Source organism: Hemitrygon akajei, chromosome 1, assembly GCF_048418815.1.
Source record: "Hemitrygon akajei chromosome 1, sHemAka1.3, whole genome shotgun sequence".
NCBI lineage: Eukaryota > Metazoa > Chordata > Chondrichthyes > Myliobatiformes > Dasyatidae > Hemitrygon > Hemitrygon akajei.
In genome coordinates this window covers 199,299,205-199,318,769 of record NC_133124.1, presented here as the reverse complement: position 1 = coordinate 199,318,769, position 19,565 = coordinate 199,299,205, and the positions used below count along the sequence as shown (strand labels likewise).

At 38.7% G+C, this 19,565-nt stretch overlaps 1 protein-coding gene across 1 annotated transcript in view; it reads left to right on the top strand.

Annotated features, from left to right (window-relative positions):
- Window positions 1–19,565, top strand: part of bin3 (bridging integrator 3) — a 193,758-nt gene that overhangs the window by 27,719 nt on the left and 146,474 nt on the right. Inside the window, exon 2 of the mRNA XM_073058353.1 lies at window positions 3,003–3,051. Within this exon, the coding sequence (XP_072914454.1) occupies window positions 3,003–3,051 (49 nt within the window). The remainder of the gene's footprint in view (window positions 1–3,002; window positions 3,052–19,565) is intronic.

The window sequence follows — 19,565 nt, the reverse complement described above, 5'->3', positions numbered from 1 at the left end:
TCATCTAATTGAAAATGTAATGTCCTTTGAGATCAAAATTGGGATGAGAAGTTTATCTTTGAAATAAATTGTATAATAGATCTCATTTCATTATGATTTTCTTTAATGTTTGGTTTCTGATTGAAACTGAGCTTGTGGAGAATCTTCAGGGGTACGGCTTTAGCCAAATACTGTGATCCAGAATTCACGTAGTGAGTGAGTGATCTCTATATTTTAGTCAATGTTCACCTTTCACCCCTCTCACACTAGCTGAAATTGTACCTCACTTGCACATTTGAAATCAGCGGAACTCTTTGACTTAGACAATTTGAAGATACAGTACTTATTCACTTAATATTCTAATAAGTGCTCATTTGATTATTGCAGCCCATGACATTATCGAGAAGCAAACAATAACACAGGGCAAGACCATTTTGTCCCTTGAGCCAGATACATCTTATATCATGTCAATAGCTGATCTACTTCAATACCTTGTCTCCAATTTCAATTCCTTTGTTGACGTCAAGCCAATAATCTCTTGTGTTCATGATAATTTGGTTAAAGCTTGAGTTTGTGATTAATAAATAATGTTGCATTGTAAGAGAGAAGTTTATATATTTTTTCTTTTTTTAATTTTGGTTAACAATTATGACAAAGCAACTAATATTTAAGGACTCTACGTTGCAGAAGTTTAATAATCTCTCAGCACTTTCAAATAATTGAAGAATGTTTAACAACTTTTATGCTCTGTCTACGTGTTCAAAAATGTTCTGTAGCATTTTTAGAACTTTGAAATGTTGCAGCTCTATGAAACTCTGCTTTGACTACAGTTGGAGAATTGTGTGAATTTCTGGTAGCCTCATTATAGGAAGAATGTGGAAACTTTAGAGAGGTGATTTGCCAGGATGCTGCCTGGATTAAAAAGCATGTCTTATGAGGATAAGTTGAGCTGGAGCTTGTCTCTTTGGAGCAAAGGAGGATGAGAGACTTGATACGGGTGTATAGGATAAGGGACATAGAAAGAAATGACAGCTAGTGACTTATTTTCCTAGGACGAAAATGGCTAATATGAGGCATAATTTTAAGCTTATTGGAGGAAAGCATAGCGGGGATGTCAGAGTTAAGTTTTGTTACACAGAAAATGGTGGTGGTAGAATGCATTGCCAGGGGTGGTGGTAGAAGCAGATGTATCAAGCACTTTTAAAAGGCTCTTAGATAGGCATAAGAATAACTGAAAAATGGAGAGCTATGTGCAAGGGAAGGGTTAGATAGAACTTTGATGGAGCACCTATGTTCTGTGTTTTATGAAATGTAATTATTGGTGTGATGTAGGAAGTGCAGCAGTTAAATTGAACACATGAAGCTTCAATAAGCTGCAATAACGAGCAGGTACTCTGTTCTCTGTTAATATCATTGAGATAGATACTGTATTAGAACATAGAACAGTATAGCACAGGAACAGCCCTTTGGCCTCATTGTTGTGCTGAGTCAATTAAAATTAGTGATGAAAAGATCAACTAAACTAATCTTTTCTGTCGACACAAAGTCCATATTCTTCTATTTTTCTCATATTCATGTGCTGATCTAAAGTTCCCTTAAAAGTCCTTAATAACCTCTACCACTCTGCATATAAAAAAAGCACTTGCCCTCACATTTCCTTTACTATTATCCCCTCTCACCTTCAGTGCAGGACCTCCGGTTTTAGACATTTCAACCCATGGAAAAAGATTCTGTCTATTCTATCTATTCCTCATAATCTTATAAACCTTTATCATATCTTCACTCAGCCTCCCCTGCTTCAGAGAAAACAAACCAAGTTTGTCCAGTCTCTCATTATAACATAATCCAGGTAGCATCATGGTAAACTTCTGCACCGTCTCCAAAGTCTCGACATTCCTTCTATAATGAGTTGACCAGAAATGTATACAATACTCCAAATGCGGCCTGACTAGAATTTTATAAAGCTGCAACGTAACTTCCTGACTTTTGAACACAATGCCTTGACTACTGAAGGCAAGCATGGCAAAAACCTTCTTAACCACTCTATCATCCTGTGTAACCGTTAGCAGTATTGTCTCTACATTTGACCCACCAAAGTGCAACATCTCACATTTGACCGGGTTAAATGCCAACTGCCATTTCTCTGCCCATATCTGCAAATGATCAATATCCCTCTATATTCATGGCCATTTTCTAAGCTATCCACAACACCGCCAATCTTTGTATCATCTGCAAACTTACTAACCCACCCATTTACATGTTCATTTAGTTCATTTAAATACACGCCAAACAGCAGAGGTCCCTGTACATATCCCCGTGGAATCACAGATCTCCAGCTAGAATAAGTCCCTTCAACCGCTACAATCTGCCTTCTGTGGGCAACCCTGAATGCAAATGGCCAATTCAAAATGGATCCCATCTTAATTTTTTAGATCAGCCTCCTTTGAGGGACCTCTTCAGACACCTTACTGAAATCCACGTAGACAACATCCACTGCTCTATCTTCATGAATCATCCTTGTCATGTCATCTAAAAACTCAATCAAAGTTAGTAAGATGTGCAAGGCCATGCTGTCTCTTCCTAATTTGGCCATGGTTTTCCAAAAGCTTGTAAATCCTGTCCCTAAGAATTCACTCCAGTAACCTCCCTACCAATGGCATCAAACTCACCACTCTATAGTTTCCAGCATTATCCCTGGTTCTCTTCTTGAACATCGGACCAATTAGCTAAGACACTGTACTTAACATCACTGCTGCTCCTCAGATAGAACTTTTATATCCACCCAATAGGCAGTAAGTAAGTGCCTCAGTTTAACATCTGATCTGAATGACTTTACCTCCAGCTCTTACTCTGCTGTGCTGGAGCACCAACCAAGACTTCTGAGCTTGCCTCTCTGGGGAAGCACTTGAACCAACAACCTTTTGATCTCAACTGAAAGTATTGCTAACTGAACCACAGCTGACCATTAAAATAAAGTGGACTCTGAGGAAATGCAATTCTGAAATAGTAATTATGTTTTGCAGGATACCTTTCAAGATTGGTCAGCCCAAGAAACAGATTGTGCCAAAGACCGTAAGTACATGTTAAAATGCATTTGGCTTCTGCCTTTAGTGGTTCTATTAATTTTTATTTCATTTTGGTGTTTATTTTTCTGTGTTGGAGCGTAGCCAAGTGGTTAAGGCGTTCGTCTAGTGATCTGAAGGTCACTAGTTCGAGCCTTGGCTGACGCTGCATGTGTGTCCTTGAGCAAGGCACTTAACCACACATTGCTCTGCAATGACACCGGTGCCAAGCTGTATGGGTCCTAATGCCCTTCCCTTGGACAACATCGGTGGCGTGGAGAGGGGAGACTTGCAGCTTGGGCAACTGCCGGTCTTCCATAAAAAAAAAACCTTGCCCAGGCTTGCACCCTGAAAACTTTCCAAGGAGCAAATCCATGGTCTATCGAGACTAACGGAGGCCTACACATTATTTTTCTTTTGTCATTGACCATTAAGTAACCTAAATTATTCTGTCTCTCCAAAATGGAATGGATTTGATTTCTCTACTTAAAAATACAGGTGTCCCCTGCCTTACGAATGTTCGTTTTATGCCACTTCGCTTTTACAAAAGACTTACATTAGTAACCTGTTTTCGCATTACAAAGAGGATTTTCGCTTTTATGAAAATTTTTCCCATATAAATTAATGGTTCTTCGCTTTAGGTTTCATAGGAACGTTCTACCTTTGAAAAGGCGGGGGGGAACACCTGTAGAGGATACCTAACGGTACTTTATCTTACTTATGTGCTGATATGTGCATATATGGATAAAGCATGAAAATCTGAATATCGATCTGTGAATTATGAGAGAGCAGTTTTGTAGCAAGAAACACCCAGTTCACGTTAAGCATAAAACAGGAGCAGAATTATGCTGTTTGGTCCATCGAGTCTACTCCACCATTTGATTATGGTTGATTGATTTTTTAACTTTTCTCTCTCAGTCCCATTTTCTTGCCTCCTCCCTGTAACCTATGATACTCTTAATACCATCTGGCGAAAGAAATTCCTCCTCATCTCTGTTCTACAACGATGTCCTTTTATTCCGATGTTTTGTCTTCCAGTGTTTGACACTCCCATTACTGGAAACATCTTCTTCGTATCTGCTTCTCCAATGAGATCCCTTCTCATGCTTCTAAACTCCAATGAGTACAGGCCCAGAAACTTCAACACTTCTCATACATGAACCCTCTTATAGCTGGGATCATTCTCGTAAATATCTGGTGGACCCTCTCAAACACCAGCACATCTTTACTTACATATACAGAATTGCTCATCATACTCCCAAATGTGGTCTGACTCATATTTCATGTGACAAATAAAGCTTTAAATCTTTATCTTTACAAATGCCCTATAAAGCTTTAATTCAAGTTCAGGTTTAATTGTCATTTAACTGTACAGATGTATACAGCTAAACAAAACAGCATTCCTCCAGTGCCAAGGTGTAAAACACAGCACATAAGTCAAACATAGCACATATTGTAACAATAGCACATACAGTCACAAAAATAATATTACGGCAAGTCTGGGGTGACATGGCCTGAAGATTAATGGGGCATGGTATGTTGTCCTGGAGCTATGTTTCTGCAAGAACAAGTATGGCAGCAGTTCCTCATCTTCCACTGAGTCAATTGCAGATGAAAGCATCTTCCAGGGAACGAACACTGGAGAGCAGCACTGATGGCAGAGCTGGTCTGCAGGGTTCAGTCTCCAACCCAGAACAGATTCCAGTAGGCCCAACATTGCTTCTGTTCTCTCCCACACCACTGTCGGCACCATCTCCCCTGTGGCTGTAACAGTTGAAGCCACAGAATGAAAATCTAGCTGAGTGGTGCCACAACAACAACCTCTCACTCTATGTCAGCAAGACCGAGGAGCTGATTATTGACTTGAGAAGGAAGAAACCGAAGGTCCCTGAGCCAGTTCTCATCGAGGGATCAGAGGTGGAGAGACTCAGCAATTTTAAATTCTGTGGTATCATTTCAGAGGATCTATTCTAGGTCCAGTGCGTATGTGCCATTACAAAGAAAGCACAGCAGTGCCTCTACCTTCTTAGAAAGTTGTAAAGATTTGCTATGTTATCTAAAAATTGGGTAACTTCTATATAAATATATTGACTGATTGCATCACAGTCTGGTATGGAATCACCAATGCCCTTGAACAGAAGCACCTACAAAATGGAGTGGATATGGCCCAGTCCCTCATGGGTTCCTTCCCCCACCATTGAGCACATCTACGTGGAATGCTGTTGTATGAAAGCAGCATTCATCATCAAGGACCTCCACTATCCTGACCATGTACTCTTCTCATTGCTGCCATCAGGAAGAAGGTACAGGAGCCTCAAGAACCACACCTCCAGGTTCAGGAACAGTTATTACTGCTCAAGCATCAGGCTCTTGAACCAAATGGGATAACTTCACTCAATTTCACTCACCCTATCACTGAATTGTTCCCACAACTTATGGGTTCACTTTTAAGGACTCTACATTTCATTATATCTATTGCTTGCTTATTTATTTATTACATATTTACTTTCTTTTTGAATGTGCAGTTTGCTGTCCTTTAGACATTGGGGGAGGTCAATGATTAATTCTGTTGTGTTACTTGTATTTACTGTGAATGCCTGCAAGAAAATGAGTTGTACATGGTAACATATACAATATGTATATGTTACCATAGATGTACATAGATGTATATCCATGGATGTTTAATTCTCCCAGCTGTGACCCTCTTTCAGCCATGACACTGATGCCACAGTGTAGTGCCTACCAATTTCTAACTACACTATAAGCTTAATTTCCTTGTTTTGTACATTGTGTGTATCAGTTATAACACTTTCAGGTCTAGATTCACCATCCCTCTTCCCAAAATTGTCTACACATTCAACCCTCCCCCTAGTATTTAGTTTAAAGCCCTATCCATAGCCCTAATTTTGCATTTCTTCAGGACCCTGTACCCAGCATGGTTCAGGTGGAGTCCATCTCACCAGAACAACTTCCTTCTTCCTCAATACGTGTGGCAATGTTACAAGAATTCAAGCCTACTTCTTTCATACCAGTCTCTGAGCCACACATTTACCTCTCTAATCTTATTGACCCCGTGCCATTTTGTATGTGGCTTTGGTAGAAATCCAGAGATCATCACCTTTTTGATTCTTATTTTTTAAAATTTAGTTCTAATGTTCTTAAGTAGTCCCTGTTAGAAACCCTTTCTTTGTTCAACCTATGTCATTGGTACCCACGTGGACTTAATGAATCTTTCCCCTTCCACTCCAAGTCAAAGTTGATGTCATAAACCTGGACATCAGGTAGACTTCCCATCTTAATGTTATTGCTACAGACAACATTTATAGAAACCTCTCTGGCACTAAAAATTAACTTGCAGAGATCATAAACATAAGATATCCAGATGCTGGAAATCCAAATCAAAGAACAAAAAATGCTGGAGGAACTCAGATCTGGCCGATTGAGATGAATACACAGTTGACGTTTCAGGCTGAGACCTTTTATCAAGACTTGCACGAATACAGACACTCACTTTTTCAGTGTTTATGATTATAATAAATAAATGGATAGCTTCTTTACTTTTGTCTTTTCTTTTAAAACTCTGATTGCTTGTCATCATTCTCCATTTCTCCTCGTCTTTCTTTCCCTAACTTTATTCTGCATTTTATATCCTATCTGATATTGAATTTAGCCTCTGAACTTCATTTCTGTGCAACTGGTGAGCAATTCTTTAATCTGATTTGTTAAAGAGATATACAGTTACTTGTTCTGTTCACTCAAATAGAAGACGATGGTTCAATTTTTTTTAAGGTTTGGCTGACAAGCAGCGTTTCTGTAGAAAGTGCAAAGCCAGCTGTCTTCATCTTGTAACTCTCCTTTGTATGTGTCATATGGGACAGTCTAGCCCATTGTGTCCAGGTAATTCATTTATTTGCTACATGCTAGTAGCATGTACTATTGAACTTTTAAGGGCAATCCCTTTGTTAAGCGCTATTAAAGATATTCTGTGCTGTGTTCACTTCGTGTTACACTTTATCAACTTAAAGACATGTTACACTAAGCCACATAATACAGTGGATTCTGGTTAATTGGGACACATCAGGACGGTACATTTTGGCCCAACTAGGCAGCTGCCTCAATTAGCCAGTTTCATGGAAATAGTTAGAAAGGTATAGAAACAGAAACTGCTGTTTAACTGAGTAACAAATTATGTATTTAAATGAAATGCAGGACAACTTAGAATATAACCAATACTACTGGTGCTTGTCTTGTATCAGGTGATGCAGACACCTGTGCAGGAGAGTTTTTAAAGTGGGAAAGCCATTGCACTGGATTCAGTCGTTTGAGTAGATGTCACAACTGGGTCTTCCCTGTTTGGCCAAGACTGCTTCTGTGCCTTGGCCTGTTCTTTGCTCTCCATGTAGCATTGCAGAACTGCCTTTCTTGCCATTGGATCTCATCTGCCCAGTTCGCTGGAGCTGACTTCGCATGCTAAGATAGGTATGTCCCTGTTTCACTGGGGTGACACTCATTGGCTACCCTTACCTGGTTTACCCCATCTGTCAAAGAGGTGTACCAGGATGTGGGCACTGTCATATGCAAGCAGCTTCTTGGAGCCACAGGTGAGAGTTGAGTGTCCAGAGGGGACCAAAGGTAACATTCAAGATTATTATTGATACCTTCAAATTCTTTATAGTTATTAACTTATTGAAGTAGTAAACTAATTTCATTTTCACTCCTGGCTGTTTCTGGTATTTCCAAGTCTGAATGCTAGAAAACGCATTGAGCATAACAGTTCTGAATTCTCTTACTACTTATTTCTCAGCAAGGATCAATGAGAAAAATCACTGATTTTTGAACACAAACACATTCAACTGATGCTGTTTAAAAACTGTTCACTCTAAGCCAAGTGTAGTGTCTAATAACCACAGAAGCACACGTGACTGACGCTATAACACTATAGATGAGTAGTGGAGACTATATTGACTGGCTGTATCATAGTCTGGTGTGGAAATACCAAAACCCATGAACAGATAATCCTACAAAAAGTAGTGGATATGGCCCAGTCCATCACGGGTAAAGCCCTCCGAACTACTGATCACATCTACATGTCGCAAGAAAGCAGTATCCATCTTCAGAGACCCCACCATCCAAGATATGCGCTCTTCTCACTGCTGCCATCAGGAACAAGGTACAGGAGCCTCAGGACTCACACCACCAGGAAGAGCGACAGTTACTGCCTCTCAGCCATTAGGCCCTTGAACCAAAGGGGATAACTTAATTTAACTTCACTTGCTCCATTATTGAAATGTTCCCACAATGAATAGGCTCACTTTCAAGGACTCTTCATCTCAAGTTCTGAATAGTTATTGCCCATTTATTTGTTCTATTATTTCTTTCTTTTTGTTTGTGCACAGTTTGTTGTCTTTTGCACATTGGTTGAACACCCAAATTGGTGCTATCGTTCTGTTATGATTATTATTCTATGGATTTATTTTGAACTTTGAGTTTATGTAAAATTGAGTTCAAGACAAAAGATCCTATAGTGTTAAATTTAATTGCAACAGTCATGTTTGTTTCATTTGTATTTTACTGAAAGGGAAGTGAATAACATGAGGTTTAGAAAAGTCAGGTCCACTGGTCAAGTATTAAATTCAAAGGAATACATTTAAATTGACATTGAGGTCAGTATAGACACCACAGGCAGCAGAGAATTCTGAGAATTATATTTTGATTTTCCTGTTGAAGGTTTTTAGCTATATTTCCAATTTTCTGACATTATTTGAAAGTTAAAACTGTTTCCCTTGTGGGTTTGTGAACAACTTGCACTAGAGGAAGGCAGGTTGAACTGGCCGGTTTAGGTTTCCTCATTAGTTTTTGTTTCTTTCGGCTCTCATGATAACTTGTTGATTTTGGCTTATTCCAGAATACTGTGAATCATGTCAGTTTTAGAGCTGCGTACTTAACATGGTGGTATATCAGTTAGCATAATGCTTTACAGCTTCAGCTCTAGGATTGGGGTTCAATTCCTGCCAATGTCTGTCAGGAGTGTATACTTTCTCCCTGTGAGACATGGGTTTCCTCCCAGTGCTCCGGTTTCTGCCCACATTCCAAAATTGTGTGAGCTAGAGTTAATAAGTTGTGGACGTGCTGCGTTGGCACAGGAAGCATGGCAACGCTTGCAGGATGCCTAAGCCTATCTAGGACAGTGGTTGTTGATGCAAAATAATGCATTTTGCTGTGAGATTTGTATGATTTGATGTACATATGACAAATAAAGCTAATCTTTAAAAATAATCTTTCATCTCTGTTTCTGTTGAGGGCTCATTGCTTGCTAAAGTCAGATTAGATCATTATAGATTTTATTGATTATTTTCTCCCTTGGCAATAGGAAGCAATGCAGGTCAGGTAAAAGTAATAGATAATTTGAGGCATGAGGAAGGCAATGTGAAGCTTTCACAGACTAATTGAGCTGAATGGCTTATTTGTGTCCCATTTGTTATATGTATGGATAAATATTTAACTTTTAAATACAGTGTACAGTATATTGTGAATATTAAGGTGACATTGTACATTTATTTGAGAAGTATTTATATATAGAGCATCATGTGTCATCACTCATTTTCTTTCAGGAATGCGCTGAGTAATGTAAGTTAATAAGAATTGCTTATGGATATGTTGCGTTACTTGGGATTACTTCCTCTTTTGAAACCGATGATTGATAATTTAAACTTTAAAGAATCATACTTAATGATAATAATAACTTTATTGAAAAAGATGATGTAGTTAAAAGTGCTTTACAATGGGATAAAGGAACAAATACGAAAATAAAATAACATGAAAATAAAAGATGAAAATATGTTAGTTAAAACAAGATTAAATAAATAGGTTTTGAGTTGGTGTTTAAAATTATCAACTGAGTCTGCATCCCTTAGGTACTGAATTACATTAAACTATGTTTAGGAGCGTAGTTCACAAAAGCTGACCTGCCAATTGTCTTTTGATGGAAATTGCTTAAAATTAAGAGAATGGTAGAAGAAGACCTGAGAGTTTGAATAGGATTATAAAACAAAAATGATTCTGTGATGTACTCTGGTCCAAGACCATTAAGAGCCTTAAAAACAAGTAAGAGAACTTTAAAATCAATTCCAAAACATACAAGAAGCAAATACAGAGTGGCTAGTGTGGGAGTAATGTGTTCCATCATCCTGATTTTGGTGAAAAGTCAAGCAGTGGCATTTTGAATGTTGCTGAAGTTTGTCAATAGATTGCTTTGGAAGACCAGTACATTGGAGTAATCTAGTCTATTGAGTATAAAGACCTGAATTAATTTTTCAATATCATTACTTGACAGCAGCGAGCGTACCTTTGCAATATTTCTTAAGTGTGGAAGTGGTGTTCTGGTCACTTTCTTTATGTGGGATTTAAAATTCAAATCTGAATCAAGGATACCACCCAGACTAGTTACTTCTGATTTTACAAGGCAAGCCAAGTTCCCAGGTTTACCAAGATGTTATCTCTGTTGGCTTTGGGACCAAGCAGAAGTATTTCTGTTTTCTCTTCATTTTGCTTTACAGATGGTTTCTCTGATATGCCAGAGATTTCCATTTAGCATATATCGTAAGACCCTTAAATAACAAAAATGGTGAAGAAATAGTGCCTTAATACTGAACAACCTAAGAAAATAATTAATGTGCATAATTGAAGTATGAAGTTAACAGAGCGGCAATGATATTGCGCGCTAATATTGCGTGATATTGCTGTATTGCGAGCTAATCATTGCTCCTGAAACTGGAGGTATTTTTATACAAATGGCATTACGTAAATCTTGTCTCAAGATGAAACATGTTACTGTGCTCAGAAGACTGCCCTGGCAGATAATGCGAGGCTTATTGTCACGATGAAAGGTTTACGTACACGTACCTACAATGAGCAAGTTATGTTAGGGTGAACCGCAGGAAGAATCACTCTGATGTGGATGATACGTCTGTGAGCTAAACAGCTTTATAACATGCTTCAACACAACCATAATCTATATACCATAAATTAAAGAGTTAGCTAAGCAGTTGGTCTCATAAACAGCTCAGTACAATAGTGATATTAATGTATTAGAATTTAACCTGAGGCACGTGTGATGGTTTTATTGAGTCACGATTATATTTGGCATAGTTTTCTGCTATGTGCCTTTGGGTGGGGTTGGGTCTTTTTGATCTTTATTGATCATGTAAGTTTGATAGCCTGTTTTTTTTCTTCAAACATTCTTGAGTTTAGAAGTGTTTATCTGCAAAGTTCTATAGATATGTACAGGGTGAGCTTCCGTTATTGTGTATACCTGTTTGCAAATAGACTTTTCACTGAACTGAATCTGTAAGAAAACTTGGATTGTAAGAAGGAAGTTCTGTTGAAGTTAGAGACATACAGTCAGAGAGTACCACAGCACAAAACCAGGCCTTTCAGCCCATCTAATGTCTGCGAACAGTTATTATGCTTGGTCCCATCAACCTACACCTGGGCCTCCATACTCCTGTCATCAGTTGTACTTATCCAAGCGTCACATAAATGTTGCAATCGAACCCACATCTACCACTGCTGGCAGCTTGTTCCACACTCATACCATCATCTGGGTAAAGATAGTTCTCTTCAGGTTCCCCTTAAATATTTCACTTTTCTCCTTCATCCAAACGAGTTGTACTCGTTCATTTGAACATGATGTTGCACCATAATTGGTTACCAAGCTGCATGTTTTTTAATTCACCCCACCCTGCTACCCTGGAAGCAGCTCTCATTATGACAGATCATGCCAATTTTTTAAGAAAAACCTTTGGGAAGATAATGCCTATGAAATTATGTAAGTGCCATTTATTAAGAAGGTTATGGCTGAAATACAGTAACTTTGTTGGAAGAGGTTAAATAAAAGGACTCAGGGCGGATTGTGGACATGCAACATTTTCTAGCAGAATAAATTAAGTAAACCAATCCCAATTTGAAGATCTAGAAATATAATGCTGGTAGTAGTCAGGGAGACTGGGTGCATGAGTGAAGAGAATTAAATAACGTTTTAGCCTTTTAACCTATCATCAGGAACACTAAGTTAGTTTGGAAAGGTCATACTTTATACCTGAACAGCGAGCTGTTGGTCTCCCCTCTCGCTGTGGAAAGAGCGATACCTCTCTCTTCCTTGTTAGTGAGAGAAAGAGAGCCTGTGGGATGTCGAGCTGTTAGGATGAAGAGTCTTTTGTTGATGGACTCTAGATTGTGGTCGCTTTGGAGCTTTGCTGTTGCTTGCATGGTGGGTGGTGGGGGGGGGGGTTTGCTAATGCTTTCTGCAGGAACTTGGGAAGGGGGAGAGTTGATGCTTTGCTGTTTGTGCATGGGAGGGGGAAGGGGGCTTTGGGGTTCTGTCATTAATTCTTTAGGGGTTTTCTTCTGTTTTGTAGATATCTGTGAAGAATAAGAATTTCATGTTGTATACTGTATACATTCTGTGATATTAAATGAAGCCTTTGAACCATTGAAATGTAAACTGTTTCTCTCCAAATTCTCTCCAAATACTACTTCAGCTCAATTGATCATTATGTGTAATTGATTTTATAAATATTTAGGTTTCCATTAAAAAATAGCTGATTGGATATTTCTTGATTCCTATTTAGTTGGAACCAAATTAATTTACTTCCAAATTAGTTACTTCATCACATGTATAAAAATACATAATGCCACTGACTTTGTATGATGACCATGCCCTACCTATCCAGCAAGATATACAAAAGCAAAATTGCACACATTAGAGTCCCCGTCAATGTATATCCTTCACCACAATATCACAGAGCAGATTATCCTATTCATTGTGATTTGTGGGAGCTTGCTGTTCACAAATTAGCTGCCATCTTTCCCACATTGCCGTGGCGACTGCATATCACAAATATTTCAATAACAATAAGGTTTTGGAGCTGATGCGAATACAATGGTATAAATGGTTTCTTCCATTATTTACTCTAATATACAGAGAGCAGAAGAAATCTTTGAGGGCTTCTGACTTGACTATTGTGTCTTTATAGCTATAGATATTAACTCCTTTAGGGGCATTGATTGATTTATCAGATCCTGGTAAAATTTGGGGTTATAAATCTGAACTTCTCAATGGAAAAGGCACCACTTATTGCAAAAAAATGCTAAAACTCGGGGGGGGGGGAGGGGGGGAGGGGAGCGAGAGGGAGAGAGAGAGAGAGAGAGAGAGAGAGAGAGAGAGAGAGAGAGAGAGAGAGAGAGAGAGAGAGAGAGAATGAGAATGAATGAATCCTGATCGGTCTCTCTGTATGCTAAGTAGACCTATCAGTTTTCTGTGGGCAGTCTTTACAGTCGACCTCTCTCTCTCTTTCATTGTCCATCAGTTCAGTTTAGTGTCCTGCAGCGCTGTGGCTGAGTGTTTCAAAAAAAAGAAAATATAAAATTTACTTCACCCCAGACTACACTAAAGTGTAGGGGTCAAAAATAATAACAGTCTTGTCTGCTGCACTGTTTGCATCAGCGACTTTTCTATTGCCCATGGTGGGTTAAATGACTGTAAAAGACATGTTGAGGTGAGTTTAAGAGGTGTCATTCGTTCATTAGCACAGCTAACATTATTTAAACTAACTGGCTAGCTGCTAAGGAGCTACTCTATTGATGAGGCCAAACTCCCTGTAGACTTGCTTAAAGTTGTAATAGAATAAGAAAAAAATGACTCCATGATAATATAATATTACACAAGTACATATTTTAATGTCACATTTTTTGCATAAGGCAGTATAGTGAGGATATACTTTATGCTTTTATTTCTTTTAGGGACCACAACATATTAGGGAAGCTAAGTGCAGGGAAGGCTGTTCAAGTATTTCACAGTTCTTTTCAGCAGAAAACCAAAGTCTGACAGAGAAGGTCACTAGAGTAGAGGTGTACTTTATATCTTTCACAAAACACTTGTGAATCTGATGTCTTGCAAAATTAACAAATTCATTGACACAGACTGCTATGAGGTTGAGACATCTGGCAAAATGCTCAAATCTGCCAACAAGCCACATCACAGTACAAGGAAAGTTTGCAAAAGAAATAGAAAAGTTATTTGCATTAGCATTTGGCTGTTAGCATTGAGAATGTCAACAAAATACTCAACAAAGAATACGTGTGTGTGTGTGTGTGTGTGTGTGAATAGTTTCAATATGTGATCAAATAAATTGTTGTGTTCTTTCATAATCAAATGTCCTGTATACATACACCCTTGGGGGTCAACCGGGTTGGGGGGGGGGTAGATATGGGGCTGTGGTGGTGCTACCTCCCTGAAATGAGTTTTTGCAGGGTGGGATGTCTGAGGATTACGTGCCTCAGTAAAATATTTGTCTGTTAATTCTCTAGTGATTTGGAATGGTTTACTATGTTAAATATGTGGTATATTTATACATTGCCTTAAAATGCTGTAAAATGTTTCATGGGATGTTATTGGACAAAATTTAAAGAATACTGAACGCATGTTTAGGTTTTCATATAAACTTAAATAATTTCAATTTATTTTGACAATCTTTTGGCCACTGGTTCCATAGTTTATTATTTGGCATGCCCTAAATCTTTGCCTGATAGCACTTAGGTTATAGATTTTGAGATGCTTTACCTTTATTTAAGGGCATTGTATGAATAACTTAAATTCATACATCTCCTTTTCTACTAGAATTGGTGGAATAATGGAATTAGGGAATTACAGAGATGTGAGAGAAGAGCTGGCCAATGTTGATTGGAAGGGGCACTAGCAAGGATGATGGTGTAACAGCAGTGGCTGGAGAATCTGGGAAGAATTCGGAAGGCACAGGAGAGGTACATTCTACAGAATATCTAGTTTTCTAATGGAACTATGAGGCACACGTGGCTGACAAGGGAAAACAGCATAAAAGCAAAAGGGAGACATATAACAGCAAAAATTAGTGGGAAATTAGAGGATGGAAAGCTTTTAGAAAGCACCAGCAGGCACCTGAAAAAGCAATAAGGTGAAAAAAGATGAAATATGAAGGTAAGCTAGACAATACTGTAATATAAAAGTGCATATCAGAAGTTTTTTTAATGATAAGTAAAGAGTAAAAAAGGTGAGAATGGATGTCAGATTGCTGGAAAATAATGCTGGAGGGTTGTAATGGGGAATAAAGGAATGGCAGGCAAATTTAATCAGTATTTTGTGCCAGACTTCATAATGGAAGACATCAGCAATATGCCAGAAATTTGAGAAAGTCAAGGAGCAAAATTGAGTATAGTTGCTATTACTAAGGAGAAGGTGCTTGGGAAGCTGAAAAGTCTGAAGGTAGATAAGTCACCTGGATGAAATTCTGAAAGACATAGCTGAAGAGATTATGGAGACATTAGTGGTAATCTTTCAAGAATCACTGGATTATGGATTTTTCTAGAGGACTGGAAAATTGCAAATATCACTCCACTCTTTAAGAAGGGAAAGAGACAAAAGAAAGGAAATTATTGGCCATAAAGATTGACTTCAGTGACTAGTAAGATGTTGGAGTCCATTATAAGGATGAAGTTTCGGGGTACTTGGAGGCACATGATAAAGTAAGCCAAAATCAGCATGGTTTCCTTAAGGGGAAATCTTGTGTGACAGATTCTTTGAGTTCTGGAATTCTTTGAGGAAATTAAAGGGAGGATAGACAAAGGAAGTCAGTGGACATTGTTGACTTGGATTTTCAGAAGGCCTTTGAGAAAATGTCACACATGAGACTGCTTAACAAGATATTACAGGATATTACATGGTGTTATAGCAAAGCTAGTAGCATGGATAGAAGATTGGCTGACTGGCAGCAGCAAAAGAGTGGAAATCAAGGTAACCTATTCTGGTTCACTGCCAGTGATTAGTGGTGTTCCACAGCGTCTATTGGGACCACTTTCTTTTACAGTTTATATAAATGATTTGGATGACGGAATTGATCGCTTTGTAGCTAAAGTCGTGGATGACATGAAGATAGGTGGAGGGGCAGGTAGTGTTGAGGAGGCAGAATGCCTGCAGAAGTACTTAGGCTGATTGGGAGAATGGGCAAAGAAGTGACAGATGGAATATAGTATCCAGAAGTGTACGGGCATGCACTTTGGTAGAAAAAATAAGGGTTAGACTATTTCTAAACTGAGTGAAAATACAGAAATCAGAGGTGCAAAGGGATTTGGGTCTCTTTGTGCAGGATTCCTTAAAGGTTAACTTGCAGGTTAAGTCATTAGTAAGGAAATCAAATGCAATTGCAGTATTTGTTTTGAGAGGACTAGAATATAAGAGTAAGGTGGTAATTCTGGGGTCTTATAAGGCTTTGGCCAGACTGCACTTGGAGTATTGTAAGTAATTTTGGTACACTTATCTAAGAAATGATGTGCTGGCTTTGAAAAAAGTTCACAAAAATGATTGTGGCAAAAAAAAATGTGAACGTATGAGGTGTGTTAGATGGCTCTGGCCTGTACTTGCTGAAGTGTTGAAAAATGATGGGGATCTCATTGAAACCTATCGAATATTGAAAGGCCTTGATGGAGTGGATGTGGTGAGGAAATTTCTTATAGTGGGCAAAGTCTAGGACAAGAGGGCACATCCTCAGAATAGATGGACATTGCTTTAGAATGGAGATAAGAAGAAATTTCTTTAGCCAGAGGGTGGTGAGTATGTGGAATTCATTATTGCTGATGGCTATGAAGGCTAGTCACTGAGTATACTTAAAGCAGAGGTTGATAAGTAGCTTGATTAGTATGAGTATCAAAGGTTTTAGGAAAAGGCAGGACAATGAGTTGAAATCAACCCAAATGGAATGGTGGAGCAGACTCAATGGGCTGAATGGCCTAATTCTGTTCCTATGTCTTATAATCTTATGAGCTGTCTCGAGCATCTTTGCCATGCGGTGTTTTATATATGTTCAATATTGTTGGGAGGCTCCAGAGAAACTTACTGCTGAACCTCACCCTCTCACACCAAGTGAGGATTTTGTGTTTTTTTCATGTTCTTTTTCATATTGGAGGATACAGTACCTGATTTCTTTTGACCAGAGCAATCTGAACAATAATAATGTCACATCAAAATCAGAATCAAAATCAGGTTTAATATCACTGGCATTTGTCATGAAACTTGTTATTATGCGGCAGCAGTACATTGCAATACATAATAATAAACAACTGTAAATTACAGTAAGAAATATATATATATGTTAAATAAGTAGTGCAAAAAGAAAAAAATAACAAGTAGCGAGGCAGTGTTCCTTGGGTTCAATGATCTGGTGGCAGAGGGGAAGAAGCTGTTCCTAAATCGGTGACTGTGTGTCTTCAGGCTCCTGTACCTCTGCTCTGATAGTAGCAATAAGAAGAGGGCATATCCTTAATGATGGATGCCACCTTTTGAGGCATTACTCCTTTAAGATACAAACGAGAGAAAATCTGCAGATGCTGGAAATCTGAGCAACACACACAAAATGCTTTTTGTGTGTGTTGCTCCTTGAAGATATCCTGGATGCTGGGGAGACTGGTGCCCACGATGGTGCTGACTGAATTTGGTCAGCTATTTCTGTGCTTGCAGCTTTGATTATTAATGCAGCCAATACAGTCCTGCCCACAATCATCGTTTGGAACAGGAAGCCTCTTGTCCCATCACTCCCTGTCCTGCTTCATTCTCTTGCTCACCTGGCTTGAGCTTCCGCATATCCCTAGCAATCTCCTTGTGTCTGGTACCTGTGCTAGTCCTGGCCATGATGATGGCTAGGCAGACTAAGAAAGCAAGTTAGTGGCTACAGGCCAGGCAATGGAAGATTGCATGTTCGTGAGAAGGGGAGATCTCTTTGCCACTTTCCTATTTGGTATATTCGCTTTAGGAAATATACCAAATCTCCTTCTGGTTCTATTGATATACTGTACCTGTATTTAGGTTATCAGTACATTTTAGACATAAATGTTTTTAGAATATTCCCGTTTATATTCTTGTGTTAAATGCTTAATTTGTCATTGACGGCAAGCAAAAAAGACCTGATGTATTGGATCGGTGGTGGAAGGAGGAGGTATAAACGAGTGTCCTTTATCTGGTGACCACAATGTTTGTACATTACTGGGGTTCATGTAAATACTGGGTGAACAGCCAAGACTATTCTGCATTTTTATCATGTATTTTGGAGTATTATAATCTCCAAAGTACATGCATGTTCTTTGAATAAAATATAAAATCATTTACATAAAGATTGTAATGTACTCATATGTTTATCAGTCTGTAATCCAATTAAATTTTTGCATCTTCCAATTCTCTGTTGTCAAGTGTTTAATAAAATGGCTGCAGTTCCAAACACAGTGTCGTTGTGCTGTGTGACAATGTGAGATTTGGTGGAATGGCCTATAGAGTAAGACTCGCACGTTTTGCCACCCGCACGGTCCTTGTCCCTTAATGCAGATGGAAAATTGCAGTTCTGAATAGGAAATTATATTCTTTGCATGACAATAGATCTCTTTCAAACAGTCTACAACAGAGTCAGCCAAACAACAGAAGGTTCCAGGGTGATTCCTTTTAAGGAAGGGTTTATCGGAAAGTACTTTACGGCCAGTAGGCTCTGTACCTAACAGCATGAAAATCTCAACATATTTAAGACTGTTCCTGATGGCGTGATTTATGCAGTAACCTTCAAAGCTACTGACAAAGGGAGAGTTGTTGGTCGTAATCTTTTGGCTTGCATGAGTAAAATGGCCACCTTCTCTGTTGCAAGAATCTGTGGTTCTGTTCTGTGATGGATAACTTGAGAACTCGTGAATTAGAAGCACCTGTTTCTATCTGAACACTCAGCATGTCTTGCATCATGCTACACAAACAATAGAATCTTTATTACAGACACTTATTCAAGTATTCATCAAAATTTATATCAAAAATTTTAAAAGCAACAAAATCAACACATAAACACAAGAAATTCTGCAGATGCTGGGACTCCAAAACATCACACATAAAATGCTGGAGGAGCTCAGCAGGTCAGACAGCATCTATGGAAGTGAAAAGGTAGTAGTCGTTTCGGGCCGAGACCCTTCCTCAGGACTGAGAAAAAGCAGAAAGATGCCAGAAAAGAAAAGGTGAGGGGAGGGGAAGGAGTTTAGCTGGAAGGTGATAGGTGAAACCTGGTGGATGGAAAGGTCAAGAGCTGGAGAAGAAGGAAACTGATCGGAGAAGCGTTGGACCACAGGAGAAAGTGAAGGAGGAGGGGGAAGTAATAGATAGATAGATAGATACTTTATTCATCCCCATGGGGAAATTCAACTTTTTTTCCAATGTCCCATACACTTGTTGTAGCAAAACTAATTACATACAATACTTAACTCAGTAAAAAAATAGATATGCATCTAAATCACCATCTCAAAAAGCATTAATAATAGCTTTTAAAAAGTTCTTAAGTCCTGGCGGTAGAATTGTAAAGCCTAATGGCATTGAGGAGTATTGACCTCTTCATCCTGTCTGAGGAGCATTGCATCGATAGTAACCTGTCGCTGAAACTGCTTCTCTGTCTCTGGATGGTGCTACGTAGAGGATGT